General features: G+C 40.8%; 1 protein-coding gene across 1 annotated transcript in view; it reads right to left on the bottom strand.

Moving 5' to 3' along the window:
- Nucleotides 1-13,603, bottom strand: part of gse1b (Gse1 coiled-coil protein b) — a 172,717-nt gene extending 159,114 nt beyond the window's left edge. The window contains exon 1 of the mRNA XM_079243551.1: nucleotides 13,400-13,603. Coding sequence (XP_079099677.1) covers nucleotides 13,400-13,570 — 171 coding nt within the window. The 5' untranslated portion in view covers nucleotides 13,571-13,603. The remainder of the gene's footprint in view (nucleotides 1-13,399) is intronic.
- Between the last annotated feature and the right edge of the window lie 10,800 nt (nucleotides 13,604-24,403).

Genomic DNA, 24,403 nt, shown 5'->3' with positions numbered 1-24,403 from the left:
GCTCAAAATCCTGTGTTGTTACAGCAGTTTTGCAAGAGGACATCCCCACCACCATGACCAACAAACACAAACATACACACATACACATATAAACACACCCTGCCCACACACCAATGTGACATTATAGACCTTAGAAGAAAGTATTTTTATACACAGTCTAACCATACCCAAACAGCTCTCATGACTGCCATTTGCGAGAGGTTTTAAGCTTAATCATGAAGAGAAAAATAAAAGTGAAATATTAAAAGAGTGATTATTTAAACACAACAGGTGTGTCTTTTTTTCTGAAGCAACATACGATGCTTGGTGACCCTGTCACTGAGTGCTGTTCTATCTAGATATTCCCTCACTGCTTGGCTTTGCAGGGTTAAAAGGTCAGTATGTCTTCGTTTGTCAGCTGCTGCCAGACTAAGACAAGTGTTACACTGGCAAACCTTGATATTTCAGCATCCTTTGTAAATTTCCCCATTTTCTCCCAACAATATCAAGATATTCTGCAGAAATAAAATAAATAAAAAAAACAATTTTAGAGCAGTGATGTCAGGTTCTCATTCTCTAATTGTACACTTATTATAATTCACTATTGACAATTCATTTGCTTGATACCAACACAGGATGGCATGAAACATTTGGTATGCTTCTACTCTACTTTGTGCAAGAAATGAGGAAAATTGTATTTTTGTCTGTTGACTAAATTGGAAGTAAACAAACAATTTTGAAGAAATGCAACTTTTATTTTAAAGGATTGATGGCTTCTGTGCATCCTACACTGAATTAACTAATGCTCTTGTAATACTTATGCATTGCGAGCATGCCTTCATAGAATCATGTGCATGCAGTCAAAGCATTTTTCTGCATGGCATGACGAGTGCTGTGTCATGGACAAGAACCTGCATTGACACAACTAGAGAAGTAGGTTTACTCAGTAGGGTCATCCTCAGATTCAGGCATAAAAGGGAAAACTGGAACTCCTCCATCTCAACTATTACATGCATGATCTGATCTCTTCATTCAGATATGGACAAGAATGCAGCGCTGAGTGAGGCTAGCGGGAAGAGAACGATTAAAGCTTTTAGGGCTAATCAAAACCCACCTCTAGCAGCTTTGAAATTAAGCCCCCCCCAAATACCAGAGGATTCCCACTGAAACGCTAGGCTGTCTGTCAGCCTTCACTCCTGGGAGAAGAGAGGAGCACAGCTGTAGAAACTTTATGCAGTACATGCTATATGAATTGTTTTGATTCAACGAGAATGCCAAAGACAGCTCTACCATGTCGGGGCCACAACAAACAATGCATTGAATATTTTAAAATAATACTCTTTTTGGACATGACACACTGACTGACTGTCCTAATAGCTGCTTTATGATTAAATGATAAGAATAGAAGTCTTTCTTATTCCAGGTGCAACTTAAGGCCCATTAACACCTGTGTCCTATCTCTACCTCCCACTCCTTTTGTCTTTTGTTCCAATAATTCAACCTGTGTAATTCCTTCCTCTCCCATTCCAACATCCCATCTGTAGTTTTATTGACCTGGAGTCCTGGAGTCAAGATGTTTTTATTTCCATGAGCAGAAACAACAAACACAGAGAGATATCTTTGGAAATTTACACTACATACATTCTGCACTCACACACATCATGTTCACAACAGCTTGCAAAAGGTAAAAAGCCAGATATGGAATCACTGGGATCACTATAATCAAAGAGGAAAACAGCACAGCTGTCTACATGCCCTGTTCCAGCTGTAATCTCTAACTAATTAAAAAAGGTGACTGTATGCTTTAAAGTAACAGAGTTGGTCTGAAACTCTAAAATTAAGTACCTTGACTAGGATGCATTGTTATGACAATCCTATTCAAACAGTGGTGTATGCCTTTATTGACTGACTGTAAATTTGTTATTAATTGTGTTTCAGAAAGGATGGTAGTAAACTTCACTTTCCAAACCAGTTCAGCACTTTAGTGTTCAGGTCAGACAGCTATAATTTAAAACAAATCTGTGCAAATTGGCGCTCAAGACCTGCATGATTTTGCAAATTGTAGTTTACAAACCTCTAAAAACTGCCAGAGATTTTGCTACCAAGTATAGCTTACCAAAACATTTCTAATTAGACAGTTTTCACAGGGGCAGAATTAAAAGCTTGTAAGTCGCGAGAGGTTTATTAATTTTTTGTGGCAGGATGGAGAAAGTTCTCCAATTAAAGTATTTCCTCGTGTCAAAGGTAGGTAAAAATAAAAAAAAAATTAAAAAAACTATTAAACAAATCAGCAGAAGAAGATAACGTTAATGCAATTAAAAAAAAAAGAATATCTCTGTGGTATATTTGGGAGTTAATATTACAATTATTGTGAAGAAAACATTGCTATTTTACTACTGTTTACTAACACCATGGAGGAAAAAAGTCCGTTTTTGTGATAGTCGTCCCTATATCTTGCATTTACAATGCGGTGAATGTTGAATTACTGAAATATCAAACCAACTTTATCACAGTTGCATTTAGACTGAGACAAACTAATGATTTCTTTTGGTTCAATTGCTGCTAAACGGCAACAAAGTGCTTGCTAACAGATGACAGCGCTTCCATGTATCTGGTTTGATGGCAGAAACCCATTTATACAGTCATTCAGGGTAAGCAGCCCAGTCTGGAAATCTAAATCCACATGGGAAAGCAAGATGTGTAGTTGAGCTGTTAGCAGTATCCCTGCTTTGTTTATCTTGATGAAAATAGGTGCAAGTCAAGTGATCAGCAACGAAAGCTGAGAATGGTCTATATGTGGATATACAGCATACAGTCTAATCCAAGCAAATGTCTATTTTCTGATGTTCTGATGTGTCTGAAGCAAGTAATTCTGATGAGAATCGGGTCTTTTTTTTTTGCTTCATACTGCTTATTGCTTGCCCAGGTTTACATAGATTCCCTGGGCAAACAGAAGACAGGACATTCAACAGAAGTGGATCAAGCTTATTAACAGAAAGGATTTTATTCCCAACAATAGCTCCGTAAGTTTAGGTGAAAACTTATAAGTTTGACACTAAATGCTGTGTTTCAACATTGATGTCAAGCTTAATGTGACTCAACAAGTCACATTATTATCTTAGTTATTGTTGGACAAAGAAATGAAGGGCAGCTGAGAATAAATGACTTTTTGGGAGAGAATGTGAAATGAGACTCAGTGTAGATCTGCCACACAGGTGTCTGAAAACTCTGAAACCTCTTGGAAAGCAGCACTCACAAATGCTTGATGTGATGAGACGAGGTACACTAAAGAGAGGCAAATGTGCAGAGGTTTACCAAACTATGTCAAGTCTAGAATTTATTTATGATCTTGGGCTCATGTATGACACAGTGCATCAACTAAGTCTAAATTTTCCGTATCGTTCTATAGCTCTCCTCAGAGCAGAACATCTTCTGAAACACTCCAGCAAAGTGGTCTATCCAATAAAAGAAAGTCCAGGTGAGAAATATAGCGAGGTTTCAAAATCAAAACATACATTCTAACTGCTTATTCCAGTGCAGGGTCCAGGGGAAGTTGGAGCCTATCCCAGCAGTCTTCAGGTGAAGGGCAGGGTACAGCCTGGACACCTCAGTAGTCCATTGCAGGGCCACACAGAGACAAACAACCACTCATGCTCACGGGCACTTGTAGAGTAACCAATCAACCTAACATGCATGTCTTTGGATGGTGGGAGGAAGCTGGAGTACCTGAAGAGAACCTACACATACAAGGGGAGAAATGCAAACTCCACACAGAAAGGCCACTGTTCAAACCCCGCCTCAGCTGAGGATTGAACCAGTGACCTTCTTGCTATGGGGCCACAGTGCTAACCACCATGCCACCATGCACCCCATAAGCAAAACATGAGACTGGATATTACCAATCTATAGCCCTGCACATAAATGCAGAGCCGAACTCAGTCAATCCAGGTCAGTTCTTGTAAACAATCTTGAGAAATTCTTGTCTTTTAACAATGACACCAACAAGGATCTCAGCATCTTTTATCAGAGTACATGGCTATCGAAGCCCAGCATCTGCTTGGGAAAGAACAAGTTAAGCAACTGTGCAAGCAATTTAATTTATGCAAATATCAATCACTGAATGGGATGTGGGACTTACTGGTTGAGCCCAGGAGTAAGTCCACTCATGACCTGTATGAAAACTTTTCCTGTCAGTACAGCAGAATATGAGCAGAATATGAGAGGAACTTTAACCTTTGGAACAATATGAACTCAGACAAGAGAGCTGTACTGATCTCCAAAATATCTAACTTAATGATAATTAATATCAACAATCTGTCAACTTTCAAACTAACTACTAACTACGACTACTTTCAAACTTGATCCTAGAAAGTGCACATGAAGCTTGTTAAAGAGCTATTGCGTTGCTTCTTCTGTTCAAATTCCAGACAGAAGGCAAATATATTTAATATTTGTGGTGATATTTAGAGACATCTTAACAAGACAAGCTAAAACAGTGTTCATCGATTGAAAACCAATTAGGTGTTACAATTTTACAACTGTGCACTTTTCAGCTTGTGTGATTGGTTTTGATGTGTGGAAGAAAATGATTTGCATTTTTAAGGTGATATATGAATACAGATGTGGTGTCAAATTTATATTTAAAGGGTTTTGTTAAAATAAATGTTCCAAAGAAAAAAAAACTGAAAAACCATGTTTGCACCATGTTGAATAAAAATGTACATTAATAAAGGCTGCTTGTATGACACTGATCACCTACAATCTGCTCCTTATTGCAGGATCTGTAGATGGAATAAGGAATAGTTTACTCAAACACCATATTTATTTTTTACTTTTCTCTGGACCAGTATTGGCTTAGCAACTTAAACTCCTCCTCCTTGGGACTAAGCAGCTGAAATTATACGACAATGAGAATATTTCTGGGGATAAACTAATGATAGAAGTCTAATATGTTTCTAAAAAGGTGTGTTTCTGGGCAAATTTTTAAAAAAAATTGAGCATATACCTACTTGTCAAGAGACCACTATTCTGGCATAGAGAATTAGCCTCGGCTAAAATGCTGTAGTATGTGACATCATTCATTAACATACTTGTCTCTATCAAACCACTGCATCCACAAATACAGCTTCACAAATCGTTTCTTTCCAGTTTTAATACATTGAATTTGCCTTTTAAAGGCCTCCAAATAATAAGCGTAAAAGATGAAAAATTAAGCTTTAAATAACTGAGTTTCTGTGAGTTTCTATGTGAGATGAGCTTCAGTACTGATCTTTGCTTTTTCTGCTGGTTTTAATGTCTACTTATGAATCGGAAGGCAAGCTCTTTGTGCAGGTGAACCCAGAATATGTCTTGGGGCAATTTGTGGATACCCAATAGGTTCAAGAAAAATGTGCTTCACATTTCTTTAATTTTTCATCTCCGGTAGTTCATCTACACTCCTCAGCCCTCTCTCTCAGGCCACTGGAGATGGGCACTCAAGTCTGCTTGTCTCAAGATATGGCAAAGTCAGCAAAAACCCTACTCGCATGTTAAATATTGTTATGCATGTTGTCTGAGCCGCCTCTTTGGGATGCTGTAGATTGTAAATGGTTATTTTGGCTTGTTGATCACAAACACAGATGATAAACTGCTGAGCTGGTCAAATCTCAGACTTTTCTGAGCATGTGTCCTTAAGTACAAGACAGTCATGGTTAGTCAATTCAAAGATATCTTAAGCAATAACAGACCAGACCAGGTATGGGACTGCTTGTAATTTCACTGATTCCTTTTGTTGGTGAGGTTTTATGTCATTGCAGATATCACACATTTGAACAGCAGTCTCAATGTCATCACATAATGTTGTCCAGAACACACTTTCACTTGCCCTTCTTGTGATACAGTACACACCAGGAAATTGTTTTCAGGGAACCACTTTGAATAACCTGGAAATAGATGCTCAGATTCCTGTCATGATTATGTCATTGACGCACATTAGTTAATCATGGAATCAAACGATGGTTTCACTTGAGTGAGCATCCTGCACACATGGTTTGGTCATCTGTTTTAGATGAAGCTGGTGAGTGTCTGCAGCTGCTTCTCACAGAGTTCTTTTAGCTAGTCAGAAGCTACTCAGAAGACATGAGTTTAACGCCAGTACGTTAAACTCATGCTTTTCCTACGCCAGGGTTGAGACGTCGCATATAGATGCACAGTGTTGGCAAAGTAGAAGCTGGATGACGGGCATGTACTAAGTTGTAATTTGCAGAAAGCGAAAATCACTGCCAATAGTTCCTTTTCAGTGTGTATCTCATCTGTTTGAGCCAATGTATACCACTGCATACAACTAGTTTTCCTTCTTGGAGGCAGACTGCCTCTAGGACAGCCATTCCCAAAATTGGGGTCCCTACCCACACAGGGTCCCAAGATAATTTCCTTATTATCATCAAAAAATGAAAAAGACATTTATAAAATACATTGAAAACTAACATCCTATCTCAAAGAGGTTAATTTGTGATTTTAACCTGTTAATTTTTAGCACAATAATGCATTCATGACAAAGTTATTACTCATACCATATTAAAAAAACTAATTTGGTTTTGATCTTAGCGAGAGAAGCGATTCTGTGCATGTAGGTACTTTGTTTCAGGTGTGAACCAAATACACTAAACTTGTGCTCCATATTTATGAAGTTTCTTATATTTGTAATGCTTTACATTGAGGTATCATTTGCTGTCCAGAAACAAAATTTAACTTGTTTCTGCGAGAGAAGCTATTTTCGGCATATGGATGCTTTGTCACATAATCCACCAAAAAACACTTCATTCTCCTTATTTATGAAGATTCTGATACTTTCAAGACTTTGGACTTTAGATATGGCTATAAGATGACCCAGAAATTGGTCCCTCAGCATTAAAATTTAACGCATTGTCAGACAGAAAGAACATTCCTGGCCTAGTCAGATATATTGTTCTTACTGGCATGAACAAATTTGCATTGTGTCTTTTATGACATATGTGTGGAGAGAACTCATGTTGTATTTGGCCCCTGTGTCAACCTCAGATTGAGGGATTTGTTGTTAACTCTTCTTTTACTGTCACCATGCAACGTCCTTCCTTTTTATGATTGTTGTCTTCATTTTGCACATAGTTTACACCACTGCGCTTACACAATGACAGACCTTCCATGGTAAATGTGTCATCACCATCTGGTTCTATCTCTTTTAATGCCTGATTCACCTGTCTGCCTGGTTCTCTCTGTTTTGCAGATCACCAATTAGTTTGAAAGTTATTGAGCTTGCTGCAGGTGTGATATTGTTCACCAAAAGCTCGACACTGGACGTTGTTTACGTTCTGCTGGATGAACGTTCCCACAATTCTTGCAGCTTGAGGTCATTGTGGATGATTTTTCTTTACTTCAAAGTGTGTTTCACTTCACCTCTTGCTACATTTTCTCCTGCATAGTATCCACACTGGCAGCTGTCACATATTTTGGCAGAAAAAGAACTTTACTGTGTTGTTCAGTGACTTCACTTATTTGGCAGATGCGTGCAGCTTTACCTAATGTTAGCTTAGTCTTTTTAACCAAGGCACATCAAAACACTGTTACTGATGAGTCCACAAACCAGTCTGCCTTGTTATAAATTTGTCTTGTTTTGCACCAGAGTTACACGTCTTAGTGTATTTTCTTTATGTACCTCTAAGGCTTCAGTTGTTTCATGTGTTTGTTTGTTTTTTTAATTTTATATGTGGGTCTGAAACTGTGCTGCTGCTCTGATGTTAGCAGGCTCATTACTGTATGCAGCAGCCATGAATGCATCTTAAACTGGATTTATACTTGTGCTTAAAGTGGAACTATTATGTGCATTTCAGGCTAATTTATTTTTTATTTCTGAGACCAGAAGGGCTGGGATTGATTGAGTTATTGATTGATTGATTGAGCTTTATTTACTTCTGATCGACCCTCTCCGTAGGCTGTCATATCAGCTTGTGGGCAAAACGAGTGGATTGAGACTCTTCCGCATTAAGCCCCGCCTCCCGCCACTGCACTGCATCGGGAGCGCGCACCGCACCTGCTTTCGCCGTCATTGTAACATCTCATAAACAGAAGTATTAGGCTAATATGAACTCAATAAAAAACAAAATACAATGTCAACACATAGCATACAGCTCTACATGTTGGAACCTGAATCAGACCCTGAAAACAAAGTGGAAAACAGCAACCCACAGCAACGAATGCAGCAGGATGTCTCTCTTTGGTAAACTCACCAGCCATCGTTCGAAATAACTTTATCCGACGTTTTCCACCCGCCTGATGTATTTGTAAATTGCCCTTGTTAACCAGTAGAAGGTAACCAATCACCGAACCTTATCCCCCGGGACGTCACAAGGATTTCCAAGTAGAAAAAACTCTCTAAAACGACGCGTTTTTCGTCGCCATGGAAACCGAACGGAGAGCGTGCTGGAACTCAAACTTAAACTCAAACATGCGTTTAGGTGATAAAAAACGGTGCCGTTCACATGTCTGATGAGGATTCAACACTGTAACACTGTAGAAAGCTCAGAAAACTTGAAATACCATAATAGGACCCCTTTAAGGTCAGTTACAGCGCCACTGGCATATGCTTCACATAGGTGAAGACCTGACGTGCACCCTTGCTTGCAGCACGGTTACTTGTGACAAGTACTGCCCCTGTGATTGGTCAGTTTGTGATTCCGTGTTTCTGGATATCTGAAGCTACTCAATGAGCTTGTGTGGATAAAAAACTACAACACAAAGTCATGCCCATATACTCAAGAGTGAAGGGCACATTTCACCTGTCACCTGCACTATACCCACTGATACCACTTCTGTATAAATCCAGCTTCATTCATTAAAACTTAACCCAGTAGACTGCAATATTTATACCAAAGACAATCGAGTCTAGTCACCTTAGTCCATCTACATTTATTTAGTGCACAGCCTATTGACTTTTAGCCTGTCCAAGTAGCTTACCAAAAACCAATGAAAAATATTTTACTAGTAGACCAATATTTCTGTATAAAGAAACAAAACTTTCTGCAATGGCCTGGCAACCTGTCCAGGGTCTACCCTCCTTCTCACCTGCTAATTGCTGGAACACGTTTCACCTTCCCAGCAGCATTGGACTAAGTAGTACAGAGTATAGGTGAATAAATAATTAAATAAATAAAACTGTTGGTAGCTGTTAGGAAGCTTTTAATCAGGCTGAAGTGTTTTCAATCCAAAAAGAAATCCTCCAATTTCTGACATCATGAACTATCACTGACCTGGAGTCTGTATTTTAATCAATGAGGAGCAGCAACAACAACAAGGCTTGTTAGAACAACTGCATTACGTTATCTACACACAGATCACATGAATGCTGGCTCACAAGCTTTAAGCCAGGGTTTGGAAATACCGTTTAGTTAAACAAGACAACAGCACAACAGTCTACCATCTAAATTCCTCTTCTCTGACTCCACTTTCAGTCTTCTTTGGCAACGCTTTCAAAAGGCCGACATGCTTTTATTGTGATGACATATACCTCCTTTAAAGGACATGGGCTGCAAAGTGAGAGCGTAAACAATCCATGATATCAAGCATAAATAAATACCTAATCATTCAAGCACTGATAGAGGTAATATCCTAATACTGCATGCTTTAGTTCTGATAACTCATACTGCTGATATACAAACAACATACAAGAGACGGAACTTGATCTCCTCTTATGACACTTAAAAGGTCACCAGCAAACCACAAAGCATAAAGAGACTCACACATCTGGTATTTATATGCCATCATGTAGATTTCATCATTGCAACAAAGAGACAAGAATATAATTGTTTTGCTAAGAGGTTTACGCAAAAGCCACCAGGGCAGATTTCACAAAAGCAATTGGAGTGAAGAATGGGAGCAGAGGTAGAGGAATAGCACTTCAAATTTCAATGAGCATGATGATCCCTTTTGTTAAAACTCCTAAGTAAACTACTGGTCAAGTTGAGCATTGTTGAGCAAGCAGAGATGTCATCTTCAGTCAAGTCATTGAGTCTCTCTCAAAGTCATGAGACAACATTACCCTAATAGGCTTCTCAGTTCTTGTGCTTATCAATGTGTTTTTATGGAGAAAATAGTGCTTCAAATACAAAATATAAATGTACAATATATGGAGTGAAAAAATCTGTGTGTATGGGTAAATAATAAACAGACTTTACAGAACTTTGCAGAACCTACACTAGCTAGAGAAGCATTGTAGTGCGGACCATGTTACTATTTATTATCCATTTACTGTTTATACCCTCTATGTACTGGTATATGGAGAGTTGACTGTCACTGTTGACTGTAGAGAGACTGAATTTTTCTTTAAGCCTCACTCTTGACTCTGTATTTCTAAAGACAAAGTTTTCTCCTTCCATAAGAGTTTATTTTTAAGAGCAGCACATCTGGGCTAATATTTGTAGACTCAAATCTCATTCATAGAGACCTCTCTATAAGGTAAAAATTTAGTTTCTAATCAATTAAAATGTATTCATATCTAATTAAAGTCTGTATCTAACTTTTACTAAAATATCAAAACACAGACACCGTATTATTTATGTACATTACTGATCACTTGTAATTCTTTTACCATCATATTTAATTGGTGCATATGAAGCACATCTGGTCATTGAGGACGTTCAGTGGAAAAAGGTTACAACATCCATTTTCAAAGTGTGCACTTACAACTCACACTATTAAAGGTGGCAGAAATGACTTTCGATACTTTTAGATTTTAGTTTTTAATGTCAAAGAAAAAAAGACAGAGGGGATTAAAAAGCTTTCCAGTTTGCAGAGTCAAAAACCATTCAAATAATACCGTACTATTATCTGCTAGGCAAAAAGACAAGTAAAGAGTCTGAACTACAAAGTACTTGCACCACTGTGGACCAAAAAGCTGAAGGACAGTTTCTGTGCGCCATTCTTAGCTCTAACATGCAGTGCATGGGTATCTCAACAAACATTAAGGAAATCAATTTCTTTCTTGCAGCAAAATGTTGCATTTCTTTTTTCTTTATCCTTTTCACATTCAAATCAGTGTAAAATGTATGTATGCAGTTTACAGACTATACCAGTGGGAATCTTTTCTGAATTCATATAAAATATCAGCTGAGCAAACTCCTGCCCCCAGTTAGTGTCTGGTAGTCTATACTTGCAGCACTGTCAACGGCCGTGTCATCCAACAAACTAATTAAGCACACAGAAGCACAACAAAGACCAGGATAACAACCTATCACTTTTAGTTGTGTCTACGTCTGTGTGTTACTTTTAACAGCTGCAAGAGTCATGTGGTAGATCTCATTTCATGTACTAATCCATTTCTAAGCACACAGGGAAGCCAGACACATCATTGCCAACGCTTTTGTATTCTAAACAAGACGCGGTAATAAAGCATTGACTTCAAGCATTTGGTTTCTCAGAAAGAAATGTCCTGACTGTAGTTTTGTAGTGAGGGAAACTGCTAGATGGGCACTCCCTCCTGACATCTCAAACTCAGTGATGACAGACCCGTTCAAGTATAAAACATGGCACTAAAGGAGAAAGCACCTGTTCCCCCGCCGCTCTTTTTGACACCATGTCTTCTCTTCACCTCTGGCACTTTCTCAGCGATGAGGTCACTGACTTTGGCCAAGACAGACTGTGTACCACGACTGAAGTCCCAGTCCAAAATGATCACCTGAAACTCTGCCCACCCTACACCTCCTCTCACTATGATCCCATACGTATGATTGGAGAAAAAAGTGAAACCATCCAACAGTCATATATATAGATGATCAGAGGCTTAAGTTTGTAAATCGCCTAAACGTGAAACTGGAACTCCAAACAATTTTTTGAAAGACGGAGAAGGAATTAGGTGGACAGCTCCAGACAGCTGGCGTGAGTGTGCAAAACATTGAGGCTGCAGAGTGTGAATGGCATCCACAGATGTTCTTCACATGTCCTGCATGGCCGGACACTCAGTTTGTTTGCATGAGAGATCTGCTCATAGGGTCAGCTTGCTGTTTAAATACTCCTCAGCTCTTCATTAACAAATCACCATCCTCTCTCACCCTGAACCGTTTCACTGTTTAGCCTCACAGATTACAACTTTGTTATGAGTCATCTGGAAAACCAGCTTTCGTCAATTACTTCACTTTATGTTTTGATGAAAGAAATGTGGATGAAACAAATCTCTAGAAACTGAAAAAAAGAGGGAAAAGGACATAAAATGAATGCTGAGGGAATGATCTCTCCTTGCAGGAAGTGCAAAGTTGTTCTCTTCACTGAGCCAGCCCATCTGGACCACTTATGCAAACATCCTAACTCATCAAAATGACTTATTTCTTTAGTTTACTGTACATATGAATAGAAACCAAAATAATTGCAAAATGGTTAACACAGCCACCTTAACATAATGCAAAATTAAACAAACAGCTGCCAAATCAGCTAAGAAAGACTATATTGCCATTGTCTGACTGAATGTGGAGCAGGTTGAATGTGGAGTTTCTGCTGGCTACCCACTTTAGGAAAGATCAGCATATTTTGGCACAGAAGAGAAGCAGTTGTTTATTACTGATGTTGTTTAAAATATAATTGAATTAGCTTTATCGCTGGGCGTAAACTATCAATGAGAACAATGCTACTAGAACTTGTGTTTTAATTTGTCGTTCGTCACTTGATGATTCTTCTCAAACAGCAACATTAACTGTAAGTGCACATAAGAAATCACTCTAAAAGGTGACAAGAAAACCTGACTTTCATCACCTCGCTTTCCTCTAGTTTCATTTAAATTAGCTGTCAGTTTTAATCAGATAATGACAGAAAAACATTCAACTAAATACTTTCAACATTTCCTGAACACATGAGAAATTTATGCCTCTATGTTAGAAGAACTGGGAAAACAAATACAGTATAGACTTGCTTATAAGTAACCTTAAAAACACTTCTCATGCCCCTCAAAGCTAAACAAACTTGGACACCAGGTGATACCTACATGGCCATGCTTGCTCAATAAGCACATACACATGAACACAGTGATTTCTGGGCTGGATTTGGCCTTTCTCCTTTTTTCTCCTTTCTTTACAGAAGAGAGCTCTGAAGAACATATTTTACTCTTTTCAGGACACACACACACAAGTTGGACAACTATGCCGAAGTCCAAAGATCAACTAAATGTTGCACTAAACAGTAAACAAAGACACAATGTCAATTCAATGAAATGTGATTATTGCACTTTTTTTCTATAGCACCACTTGTTATTAGGCCTAAAGAGGGAATCAGAGTAAACAGGCTCAGCACTACCCTGTGGAGTGGAGTGAACAAAAGACAGGAAACTAATTCTAAGCAAGCTTGTGAATTCACTGAGTGGCATATAAAAAGAAAAACAAACCATCAGGCTGCTTGTTTTTCTGTTTTGTTTTTGTTGTCTTACCTTGTGTATGAAGGGTGGTGAGGCTGCACCTGAATCTTTCCTCTCTCCAATTGAGGGTCCAGGTCCCATCCTTGTCCCGTCCTGCTGCATGCTCTGTCCCAGCTGCACCATTGCTTTGCACTCTACACATGAGCCAATCACCAGCCTCCTACCATCATCCACCAACAACATGCGAGGGCTGCGAGGTGCATACAAAAACACAGGTAGCCGAGCCACAGTGACAGCGCAGAGCCTACCTCGCCTGCACCGTTCCTGCCTGCAGAAAAAACACACAAAAGACTCACAGCTGTACTGGCGGGCCCAGGGGGAACTGGGTGGCTGGGCATTGGCATTGGATAAGTTAGAGGTAGCAGCAGTGGAGAGACCCAGACCCTTGCTTTCATGCTGCGCCCACTGAGCGTGCAGATCATGGTAGCAAAGACTACATGCTGACACCAGGCCTGTGGCATCAACTGGCTTGGCCCGTGGTGCAGGAGGGTGTACTGTGAGAAACGGAAAGAAAGGCTCCCTTTCCCCACAACGACCAGGCGGGTTGACGTGCAGCTGGTATTCTCCTGCTCTCAGCTCAGCTCCGCACAGGTAACACACTGACATGGAGCTGCTGGGGCGTGAGGCCATCCCGGTCTGATGGTGGGTCGTTCCAGGTCCATCAAGCGACATAGAAACATGATACCTGATGAGGAAGGAGCTAACAGATGTGATGAGGTCTTCGCTGAGGCTGAGACGATATGCACTCCAGATATCCTCCAAAATAGAATGGCACTGTGGGCAGCAGCGCACACTGCCGTTCTTCACCCCCTGGGCGTTAGGTGGGCAGGGCAACATGTTGATGAAAGGAAAGTACATCACACTGCGGGATTTGCCAACACCCGCTTCTGCATACACTACTCTTGTGTCTCCTTTACACTCCAGACCACAGAGGAAACAAGCTTCATGAGAAGCTTTAGATTCACTGCTGCTTTCTGTGGACCCTGATGTTTTTCCATCTTGTAAAGTGGTCTTGGAAGGACGCATAAAACCAGAGGTTTGGTTGAGGGGGACTACATACAGGCGCTGGAGGACAGGTACATCAGCCAGCTGGAAGCTCTGCCACTGCTGCATGAGAGAGTTGTGACAACTGCCACATACGAGGGTTCTACCCTCCGGGCTGATAGGAACTGCACCTCGTGGAGCAGAGTGAAGCCAAAGAAAGGGAAAGAAGGGCTCTCCTTGTGCCCTCTCTTGTTTCTGAACACTGACTTTAAAATGACCATCGTGTCTGAGCTCAGTGCCACAGATATAGCACACACTCTCTTCTGGACTCGAGTTTGCATTGTGATGTGATTTGGCACTCTTTCTGACTGAGAGGTCTGTGACAGGTCTCAGTTGAGTTGCTGGGCCTGTTTTGCGCACATACACGTCCCTGTCATCGTCACTTGTGATGTTAATCTCATCATCATCATCATCATCATCAGAGTTGTCAGAGTTATTCTCCCTGGATACAACCCTGTTACATTTAGGGATGACAACAGCCCTGCCAACAGAGGACAGCGCAGCGTTGGAGTTATCCTCAGCTCTCCTTTGGAGCAGCAACGATGGATGTCTGGACGGAGCACAGCTGCTGTCGGCATAACGCTGGATCTGACGAGGTTCAGCGTGTCTGACATTCTCCTCCTCCAGCCAGCGCCTGTTGCGCATAATGACCCCGTTGTCTTGCACAGGTGTGCCACAGAGAGGATTTTCATAGCAACCCTGAGGGAATCTCTCTTGGGACTTCGCGATAGATTCGGATGATTGACAGACATTATTCATAATTTTAGCAGCGCGCCTCGCCGACTGAACACTGTCTGCTTTGGGCGACCCCTGCGCCCCATAAACACCCACCGGGTACCTCCCAGATCGGTGTGAATCCGGACTGTTTTTAATACTGATTACATTGTTTTTCCTGCCACTTTCTCTTGGAGATTTCCCAGATGTTCTCAGACACTTGTCCTTTCCAACAATTGCTCTGTCAACTAAATCCATCTCCTGATCTGATATGTTCTCGTTTTCAGAGAATGAGGAGAAATCCGACTCTGCGCCTCCGTCGTAGTTCTGGCTGCTCACGCTGATTCTCCTCTCCAAGTCGTAAGAGATGTTCCACTCCTGTGGCACCCGCCGAGAGTCGCACTGGTAGGGTCGTTTCAGCCAGTACATGCGCTTCTCAATGGGTGTCCTGCTCCGCTCGAAGGAGTTCCACTGCTCCGTCAGAAAGCAGTGGCACACGGCGCACACCAGCGCGTGCCCGTCCGGGCTCAGCTCACACGCGCCCGGGGCTGGCTCCTGGTTTTGAAGAAACGGGAAAAACGGAAACCGCTCTTTCTGATATGTCACTTGTAACTTTAACTCCTTTCCAGGTGTCACTCCGCTTCCACATATAAAACAGTGAACTAGACCCCCCAATCCGTTCCGCTCAGTCCTGGCAGCGTTGCGGGGCAAAGGGCTGTCTTCGCCGGGCATTGCTGCAGCCATGAGTCGGTGTTTCCGAGGTAAGGGTGCCAGCTCCTGGTCACGGGGGGAGCTCATTGTTTTATAACACCCAAGACTAGGCTACATGGCATAACGTCAACAGCTAGGTCATGCTCGTGACAAAAAAATTTGTCTCCAACCATGCAATGATTTTTTTTGTGGTCCAACTTACAGAAAGATAAGACAGGCGACAGTCCATTGAAACAGCAACGTGCAGCGAAGACAACAAAACGTTGGGTGATACTTTGCAAGAAAGGGGAGAAATTCGGTGATAACATCCACGCAACGAAACGGAAGTCCTTGTTACTGGAAGTCTGTAGTCCTCGTGTTTGTACTGGACATCCACATGACAGAACTTGAGATTACTCGTAGTTTATCCTGCGAACTTTCCTGCCTGCGCTGTGCAACTTTTGGCTGCTCACTCGCTCACACTGTACACAGCGCCATCCCCAATTCATGGGACCCGGTTTGACACCCCAAAGACAACCTCCACCCCCTGCCAGCCCCCCCCAGTAATAGTTTTGCACAAATTATGAGCACACAGTCCAGATGCAGCTGCTGCGCTTCAAAGGAGTGCCTATGTTCCTACTTTAACATCCAAATAGGCATGTGTTTGACCAGGCTCCTGCTGTGCAGGTATCACCTGCAAGTTTTATTTTCACAAAGCAATTTGTAGTGATAAAGTTGGATTAGTAATTTTCATTGTTCTGATTGGGAAATGATTTTCGAGGAAACTAAAAGTTTATTTTGAATTTACAGATATTTCACGCCTGTGTTTGCATCGCATTGACAGCCTCTCTGTCCCTGTATGAAGGTGGTCACCACGTGGCTTTGTTGGGGTGAAGATACTAAGGAAAATAAGCCGATTAAACAGCAAAATAATGTATGAAAAAGTGTAGTCGAGTCCAAGTTTTGAAGGAATATATGCATTTTAAGTTTAAGTGTGCATGAGTAACAGCAAAAAAAAACAAAACTGTAACACTATGTAATATATCTAAGAATCCCAAATATCTCATGTCAGCAGCAATAAATGTTTCCAACTACTGAGCATACAGGTAGCAGTAAAATAAGAGGATACATCTCTGTATTGGGTTTTGGTATCTTCAACTTTTGCAAAACTTTGCATAAACTCTTGGCCATGGTTTATTTGCAGTTTGTGGGAAGCTGGAGCAAGACTACAAATCCAACAGGTAACTTCAACTCTATCTATCTATCTATCTATCTATCTATCTATCTATCTATCTATCTATCTATCTATCTATCTATCTGCGTCTGTCTATTTATCTGTGTCTGTCTATCTATCTATCTGGAGATAATGGGACCTTAAGTTGCATAATTTAACCACGACATACCTAAACTAATGATTGTTCACACTTTCATTTTGACAGTGTCTACTGTCCAGTAAACTACTGTTGTCAGCGAGTCAGGGATGTCTCCTCCTCCCTTAGCACATTCTCACTATCTTCTTCTCTCTGTCATCATCATATTGGACGGATTGAAAGTTTAATGACCATTCAAACCTCTTTATGACTTCCAGATTGTTCAGCTTTTCTTTTTTTCACTTTTTAAAAAAAATATTAAACAGTAGGCGGTGAATTTCTGAATGAGGCTGACCTGTCACAATTCACTCAGAAAGAAGAAAGAAGAAAGCACAAATAAAATTAGCGTTTGTATTGTTTGCCATGTGAATGTATCGGGGATTAATCAAATGACTTTGTTTTCTGCTGAAGTTCACACAATGAATCACTGATGATGTGCCTTCAATGAAGATTTACAATACTGCCTTGCACTGTTAAATCTCGGTACTGCATTAACAGTGAAATCCCAGGGAAATCACAGCTTAGGACAAATAAAGAAGTGAACAGAAAATAGTATTTAAGCAAATTTAAGTTCAGGTAAAACCAAAGATGGAAAGAAAGAATAAACAAAATGTCAGGCTCTAAAAAATCTTCCAAACAAACATTCTGAAATCCCCCTATGACTCATGATACTTAAATCACAACTTTTGCACCATTTGTAGTGCAAAAAGTATTTTCTACATCGATGGACATTATCATTTCAATACAATGTAATGTTATGGAACTGATATACTCACTAGGATCGGTACTTAAACATGAAACACACATTCACATTCAAAAGCACATTCAGCTGCTGTGAATGACAGTGATGATAGCTCAGTGAGTGTGGCATTATGTCATATGTTAACAAGAACAGGTGAGTTAATACTGATAAAAGGCCTTGTTATATCCTTTTTGAATTCACATAAAATATTCCCCCTTTCATTTGTGGTGATATGGCCCATTATTCAATGTAAAGCATTAATAACATTTCAAAAGCCCTTGTATGTTTATTTCCAGGTCCACTGTTTTGTTTCCTCACACAATGCAGTTTTATCTGCTGGTAAGTGTACACATACAAAATTTCTGCTGATGACAATGTAGTCTCACAGCAAAATGATACATAATAATAAAAATATGAAATACTCTGTGACCAGTGCGTGTCTTTTTTTTTTTAAATAGTTGCTTTCCGGTAACACTAATTGTTTTTACATTCTGTGATGTTTCTTTGTGCATTTGCATCTTACTTTATTAATCACTGCTTAACACAGACCAAACTACACATTTCAGGTATATACACATAAATCCCATTTCCATTTAAGTCATACTGCACTGAAAATCATGTGTGATGGCACTAAAAATGTTAATAATCTTTGTATTTATCAACAGGAAAGCTTTCTTAAATATGATTCTATTGCAATTTTTACTGAGATTAAGTTCACCAACTGAAAATAACTTGTAGATCACCTTTTCAGACCCTTAGTTATGACCCTTAACAGCGTTCTATAATGTGCCACTGTACAAGTGCCAAGATGGAAATGCTACTCACATGAGCATTTCTATATTAGAGCAGTCATAATCCTCAAGTGTTAGCTTGTATCCTTGGGGCTGGAACCAATGTTAGCTTTGACCAGATGAGAGATTCAGGTATGTCCCTGTGTTTCCCAGAGCAAACACAGACATTCAAGACAACCAACCACACTCACATTCATTCATTGGGTTTATTTAGAATTATTGATCAATCTAACATGAATCTTTTCTGATGGCAGGAGAAAGTCAGAGTATCTGCACTGAACCAACAGGGAGAACATGCTGACTCCACAGTGAAAGGCAGCAGCCTCATTATTGGAAAATTATGTTGCCCACTATTTTACCCTACACTGTACACTGTAACAGCCCATCTTTCAACTATATTCTCTCTCTCAATAGATAGATAGATAGATAGATGGATGGATGGATGGAGCAGGAACAGAGTGTTGCAGGTGGGAGAGAGAGATGTTTTGCACCAGGCAGCGTGGGTTCAATGTAAAAAATAAATGTCCACTGATGACTCTTCCCTGTTTCTACATCATTTGTTTGTTAACGTTTTAGCTGATACCTTCTGATGCCAGGAATAACAGCCGTGTTTAGCATCCAGCTACAGCTCTGTATCCTGCTAGGCAGGAAGTCAGGGTGTACATGCCATTTTAGGGAGGTAGCACAGGACGTTAATCAAGCCACAGAGTCGGCAGTTCAGTTCCTTGATGGAGAGTCATCAAAGCAGGTTACAAATTGTACCAAGTTAAATAAAGAGGTGAGCACAATAAGCTTCCAGCGTAACAAAGATGCAAGGCTGAGTTCTCCTTAATCCTGTCACACATGCAGATTGAATCAGGATGCATCCTTAAAGGTTGGAGAAAGGAGTTTCATTTTCTAATTTTATCAGCAGTGAAGCCTGTCAGACAGAAGAGAAAGAGAGATCATGTAATGCCTGGGGAGAAGCCTGGACTTTCTCCTCATAATTTATTTATTCATTTATTTCTGTGGGATCTCTTCCCTTTCTCCAAGGTCAGTGGTGCAACTAAAGAATGTGTTCCTTCTGTACCAGTACCAGTTTCTCCTCAATACAATCATGCATCTATTCTCTTGAAATGGAATTTTCTTGCATGAAGCAAGTGTGAATTCCATATAGGCTACATATGAAATGTAAAAAAATGTATTTGAATATGGATTAAATCCAGTGATATGATTACACCATGTGACGTTTAGGTCAGGAAGCTTCTACTTTCCCTTGTAGTGAACCCCCATCACAGTTGTAATTGACCTTTCCCTTCTTTCCCACAGAGGCATAGCCTGGCTGGAGCCTGTGTATGTGTGTATACATGTGTGCATGAGTGTGTGTGCCCTCACTGACACAAGGACGACCCAAACCACTTTCACCTGTACTTGTCAGTCAGTCATGCGGTCCCTCCCATGCCTGAGGATCCTGACCCCTCCCAGTGGAGACTTTGAAAAGTCATGACATACTTCTGATGAACATTCCTCCCCTCTCAGGTCACCGAGACCCAGCAGAGGAAGACTCCATGGAGGAAAGACAAAGAGAACATTTGGGTAAGGGGGAAAGGAAGAAATGAGCAAAGCCAGAGAAGAGAGCGATGGAAAGAAGAATGGATGTGTTGAGAAGGAGAGGAGACAAGTGAAGCCAAGTGGAGTTTTGCAACGATGGAGCTATACATCCTGGGACACCTGTTCTGTGTAGCCGATAGAACATTTACAGTAACATAAAGTCATTTTACTAATTCAGATTTTACTAACGTTCTACTCTCTTGGCTTTGTATAACCTTCTGGAAACTGTAATGAAATGTTAGGATGTAGCGCAGAACAAGAAGAACATTTTATAAAGCAGCACACTCACACAGACACACACTCATGCAGTCTTTGGTTCCCTCTATTCTCATTCTCTCTGGCACATCATCATCCTTTGCCTGAGCAGCAGCAGCTAATAACCAAAAAAAATAATGACAAGGATGAAAACACGGGACATCAGGGGCAAGAGGAAAGGCCAGCCAAATCCGGGGATGGTGCTGCTTGTAAAGAGACGCCTGGAATAATGGGAAAGGAATGCAATGTAACGACTCCCCTGGGACCGGTCCAGCCGAAGGCCCTCTGGCTCACGAACAACAAACGAGAACGCCTGAGGAGAGCAGGGTGCACACATAAGGGCTTTAACAGCACCCCCCCCCCCCCCCGACCACCACCACCACACATACATCCACACAGATCCACACACTCGCCCCTCCCCCCCCTTCCTGTGCCGACCTACTGGAGTCGGCTGTTGTTGTTGGCTGCCTGCCGCCTTCGGAAGAAGCGCGCCCTCCTTTTCCTCTCTTCACTCCTTCTGTCTTTCTTTCTTTCTTTCTTTCTCCTTCTTTCTCTCTCTCTCTGGGAAATGCTGATGACATGACATCTTCAGAGTGATCCTTGGAAAAAGTTATTACCGCCCACCCTGGCTCCTATCAAACAAGCCTGTCTACTAACCTGCTATTAAATACATTCAAAGCTCAAAATCTATCACATCAACTTTCTTCACCTTTCTATAAGCAAATATGCATGAAAGTGTGTGTGTTTGTGAGTGTTTGAGTACAGTTGTGCATGCATGTTGTTTTTCTTTATACCAGCAGTCTGAATGCCCCAGAGAGGAACCTTTGCCCTCAACTTCTGGGAAACACATTTGTACAAATACAGTTCCTTTTGTCAAAAGTAAGTGTTTTCTTTTCGGGTTCTGCCCTTTAACCCATGTTATCATGGGTGTGTGTGTGTGTGTGTGTGTGTGTTCTGTGTGTCTCTATGCTATGTGAGCCAGGTGGGAAAGCCCCTTGTCTTCTGTTCATTTTGCACCAGTGAGCTGAGGTGCTGTCTGATACATGAGGTGCCTGATGTACACACAGCTTGTATAAGTAGTCTATATTTCCCTGCACACACACACGCACACACACACAGTCACCCACATGTACACACAGACACAGAATCTCCTCTCATGGCTTGTGTGGATTTCTGGGGTGTGTTGGTCACGCGAGGAGCTGTGTAAGTGCTGCGTGTGAGCCAGTAGTCAGGAGGGGGGAAAAGTTCAGAGGGGCTGGAGGCAAGCTGGGCTGCTTTGCTTGGTTCATTCAGTTGGACTCATGGCTTGATGCCCTTTGCCAAAAGTGCTTCCATTGTGGATTGAAATTTCCAGACGTTTCTTCTTCCACAATGAAGCAACAGCTGGCCATCTTTTTTGCCTATATGGTTGAAAGGCTTACCTAAACAAGCCAACCGGCTGCACGTCTTGTTTCTCTGCATCCTAAATACTTTATCTTAGCTCCTTTTTCTTCACCATAAATACTTAATGTGCTTCAGTTGGTTAAGTTTTGAGTCAAAATAGTTTAGTAAAATGTAACTATTTTTTCACTGAAGAAAAGCTCCAAACGAACATCATGGCAGACATTCTGCAAATGTTTTCATGTTGATGAAGATAAGTAAAAGGAGAAAGCCTGGGGTTCAAATGAGGTGTTTAAGGCAGTGAAGATCAATCTTTGGGAGAGCAAAATTCTTTTTACCCTTAGAGTTGGAAAGATTCAATCAAGTAGGTGATCCTGATTTTTATATTATTTATATGCAAATTACCTCAAAACCTTAACTCAGACTAAGACTACGTAAAACCTCAAGATAAACTATAAGGGGTTTTAATGATAATGCACCTGTTGGCCAATAAGATAATTTTGAATGAACAAAAGTGGCTGTTGACTGGTATTCCTGGATTAAAACAAATATTAATACAAGTTGAATATACAAGGTGAAAGATGATCCATCATAACTGCACAGTGAAAGTCGACTGGAAGGCGGCCATTTCAGGTCGTTTGGCATTTTACTCACCTCGCATTTGAAGGAACTCATCCTATGACTTATTTCCCACTGAGCCAAAAATTGGTGAGGATGTTCAAAAGGCATATATAACTCAGGATAAAACTCCCACATAAAGCAACATTTCTGCGCCAAATTTGCTAGATATGATGGCAATCCTTCAGAGTTCCATATGGCAATAATTTGAATATGAAATAGCCAGGACCCTGGAGGTTCTTTACTCACAGACTCATAACTCTGGGTTGGTGGACACCACCAGATTCAAATTGGGTCACACATCACAAAACATGTTGGTGAAGAGAGCCGGTGAAAAGCGTTGCTCTACGCTGCACAATGTTCCCGTGACGCCATGGCGAGGTTCCATTTAGTGCCGTGACATCATAAATCACTATAAAATTCTTAATTTTGATCTTATCACCCCAAATTTTATAGGGATTAATAAGGGCCCAGTCCTGACCAGATTAATGTGACCATTGCTTGTCTAGAATTAAGCCCCACCCACTAACAACAGAAAGTTGGTTTTTTTTCCACATTTGAGGGTCATCCTCCTAAGCAAATGGTCCCCAGCACTTGAAACTACTCCAAAACATGTTAAACCTTGTCATGATGTCACAATAAAAAACTCAAGTTACTACACCAAAAGTAAATATGGCAAATGATGGTCCGACGCCATAAAACAGGAAGTGCCTGTAACCAAGCCACGAAACCTTTGATCTCTACCAAACTTGCCATGACTGATGACAGCCAGGCCCTGAAGTGAGTTCCATTGAAACACACAAGATACAATGCAACATGGCTCCATAGTGCCCCCTCCAACATTTTAATCAATCAGCCCCGCCCAGTACATTGACCGACATGGATGTAATTCTGCACGATTGTAGAACCTTCCAGTACCTTCAAAAAAGTCCCTTGGACATGGTGTAATTCAAACAGGAAGTCAGCAATTTTTAAAAAAGAGCCATATTTGTGGTCATTTTTGCCAATTTCTTTGTCAGGCATTTTGAAGAACTCCTCCTCGGGATTTTAGCCAACTGTCAGCCAGCCAACTGTCAAGAGGCATGTGTGATTAAAAGTTGTGTTACTTCTTCAAATAGGGGATATCGTTTCAATAAGCAGGGCCTCAAAGTTTGGATGCAGTGAAAAGAAAAATGGATATAACTCCCACAAAAAACAGCATACCTGCACCAAATTTGATAGTTATGATGCCAGTAATATCCTTCACATATGTGCATGTCAATAATTGGATTGTAAGTTAGCTCCGCCCCCTAGTGACAGGAAGTGACCCTGACTGGTTGAGAGAAGCATGGGAAGGACATTGACACAAGAAGCGGTGGCAATAGTACAAGTGGCGCCATAGGTGCGAGGGCCTTTTCTCTTTCCATTTTTCCTTTGGCTCAGTGTGAAAGTTACAAAGATGATGAACAATACTAACATCATACCTCCCAACCATCACCCTGTTGGCTTTGTTGTTTTAGTTTCTGATGCTATTGGAACAAAGTGGAGCTAATAAAACCTTTCTGTTGCTTCTTTTGCTGGGGCTGCTGCAGTTGCATTCACTAATCACAAATATATATATATATACTTATATATAAATATATATGAAACATAATTGTTATTCTTTAAATAATCTCGTATGTCAAAATGTCCCCCTTTTCTTTTTTCACTTCCAGCAAAAGCAAAACAAAACAAAATAAAGAAAAAAATAAACATGAGTGCAAATCTTCTTTCTCTTTTCTCCTGCTCTCCACCATGGCAACCGCTTTCACAATTCCCTCTCTGGAGCCATACTGGGCTAAGG

This window comes from Telmatherina bonti, assembly GCF_933228915.1.
Source record: "Telmatherina bonti genome assembly, chromosome: 1".
Taxonomy (NCBI): Eukaryota; Metazoa; Chordata; class Actinopteri; order Atheriniformes; family Telmatherinidae; genus Telmatherina; species Telmatherina bonti.
The sequence above is the reverse complement of the archived record's forward strand: the minus strand, read 5'-3'. Positions and strand labels throughout refer to the sequence as shown.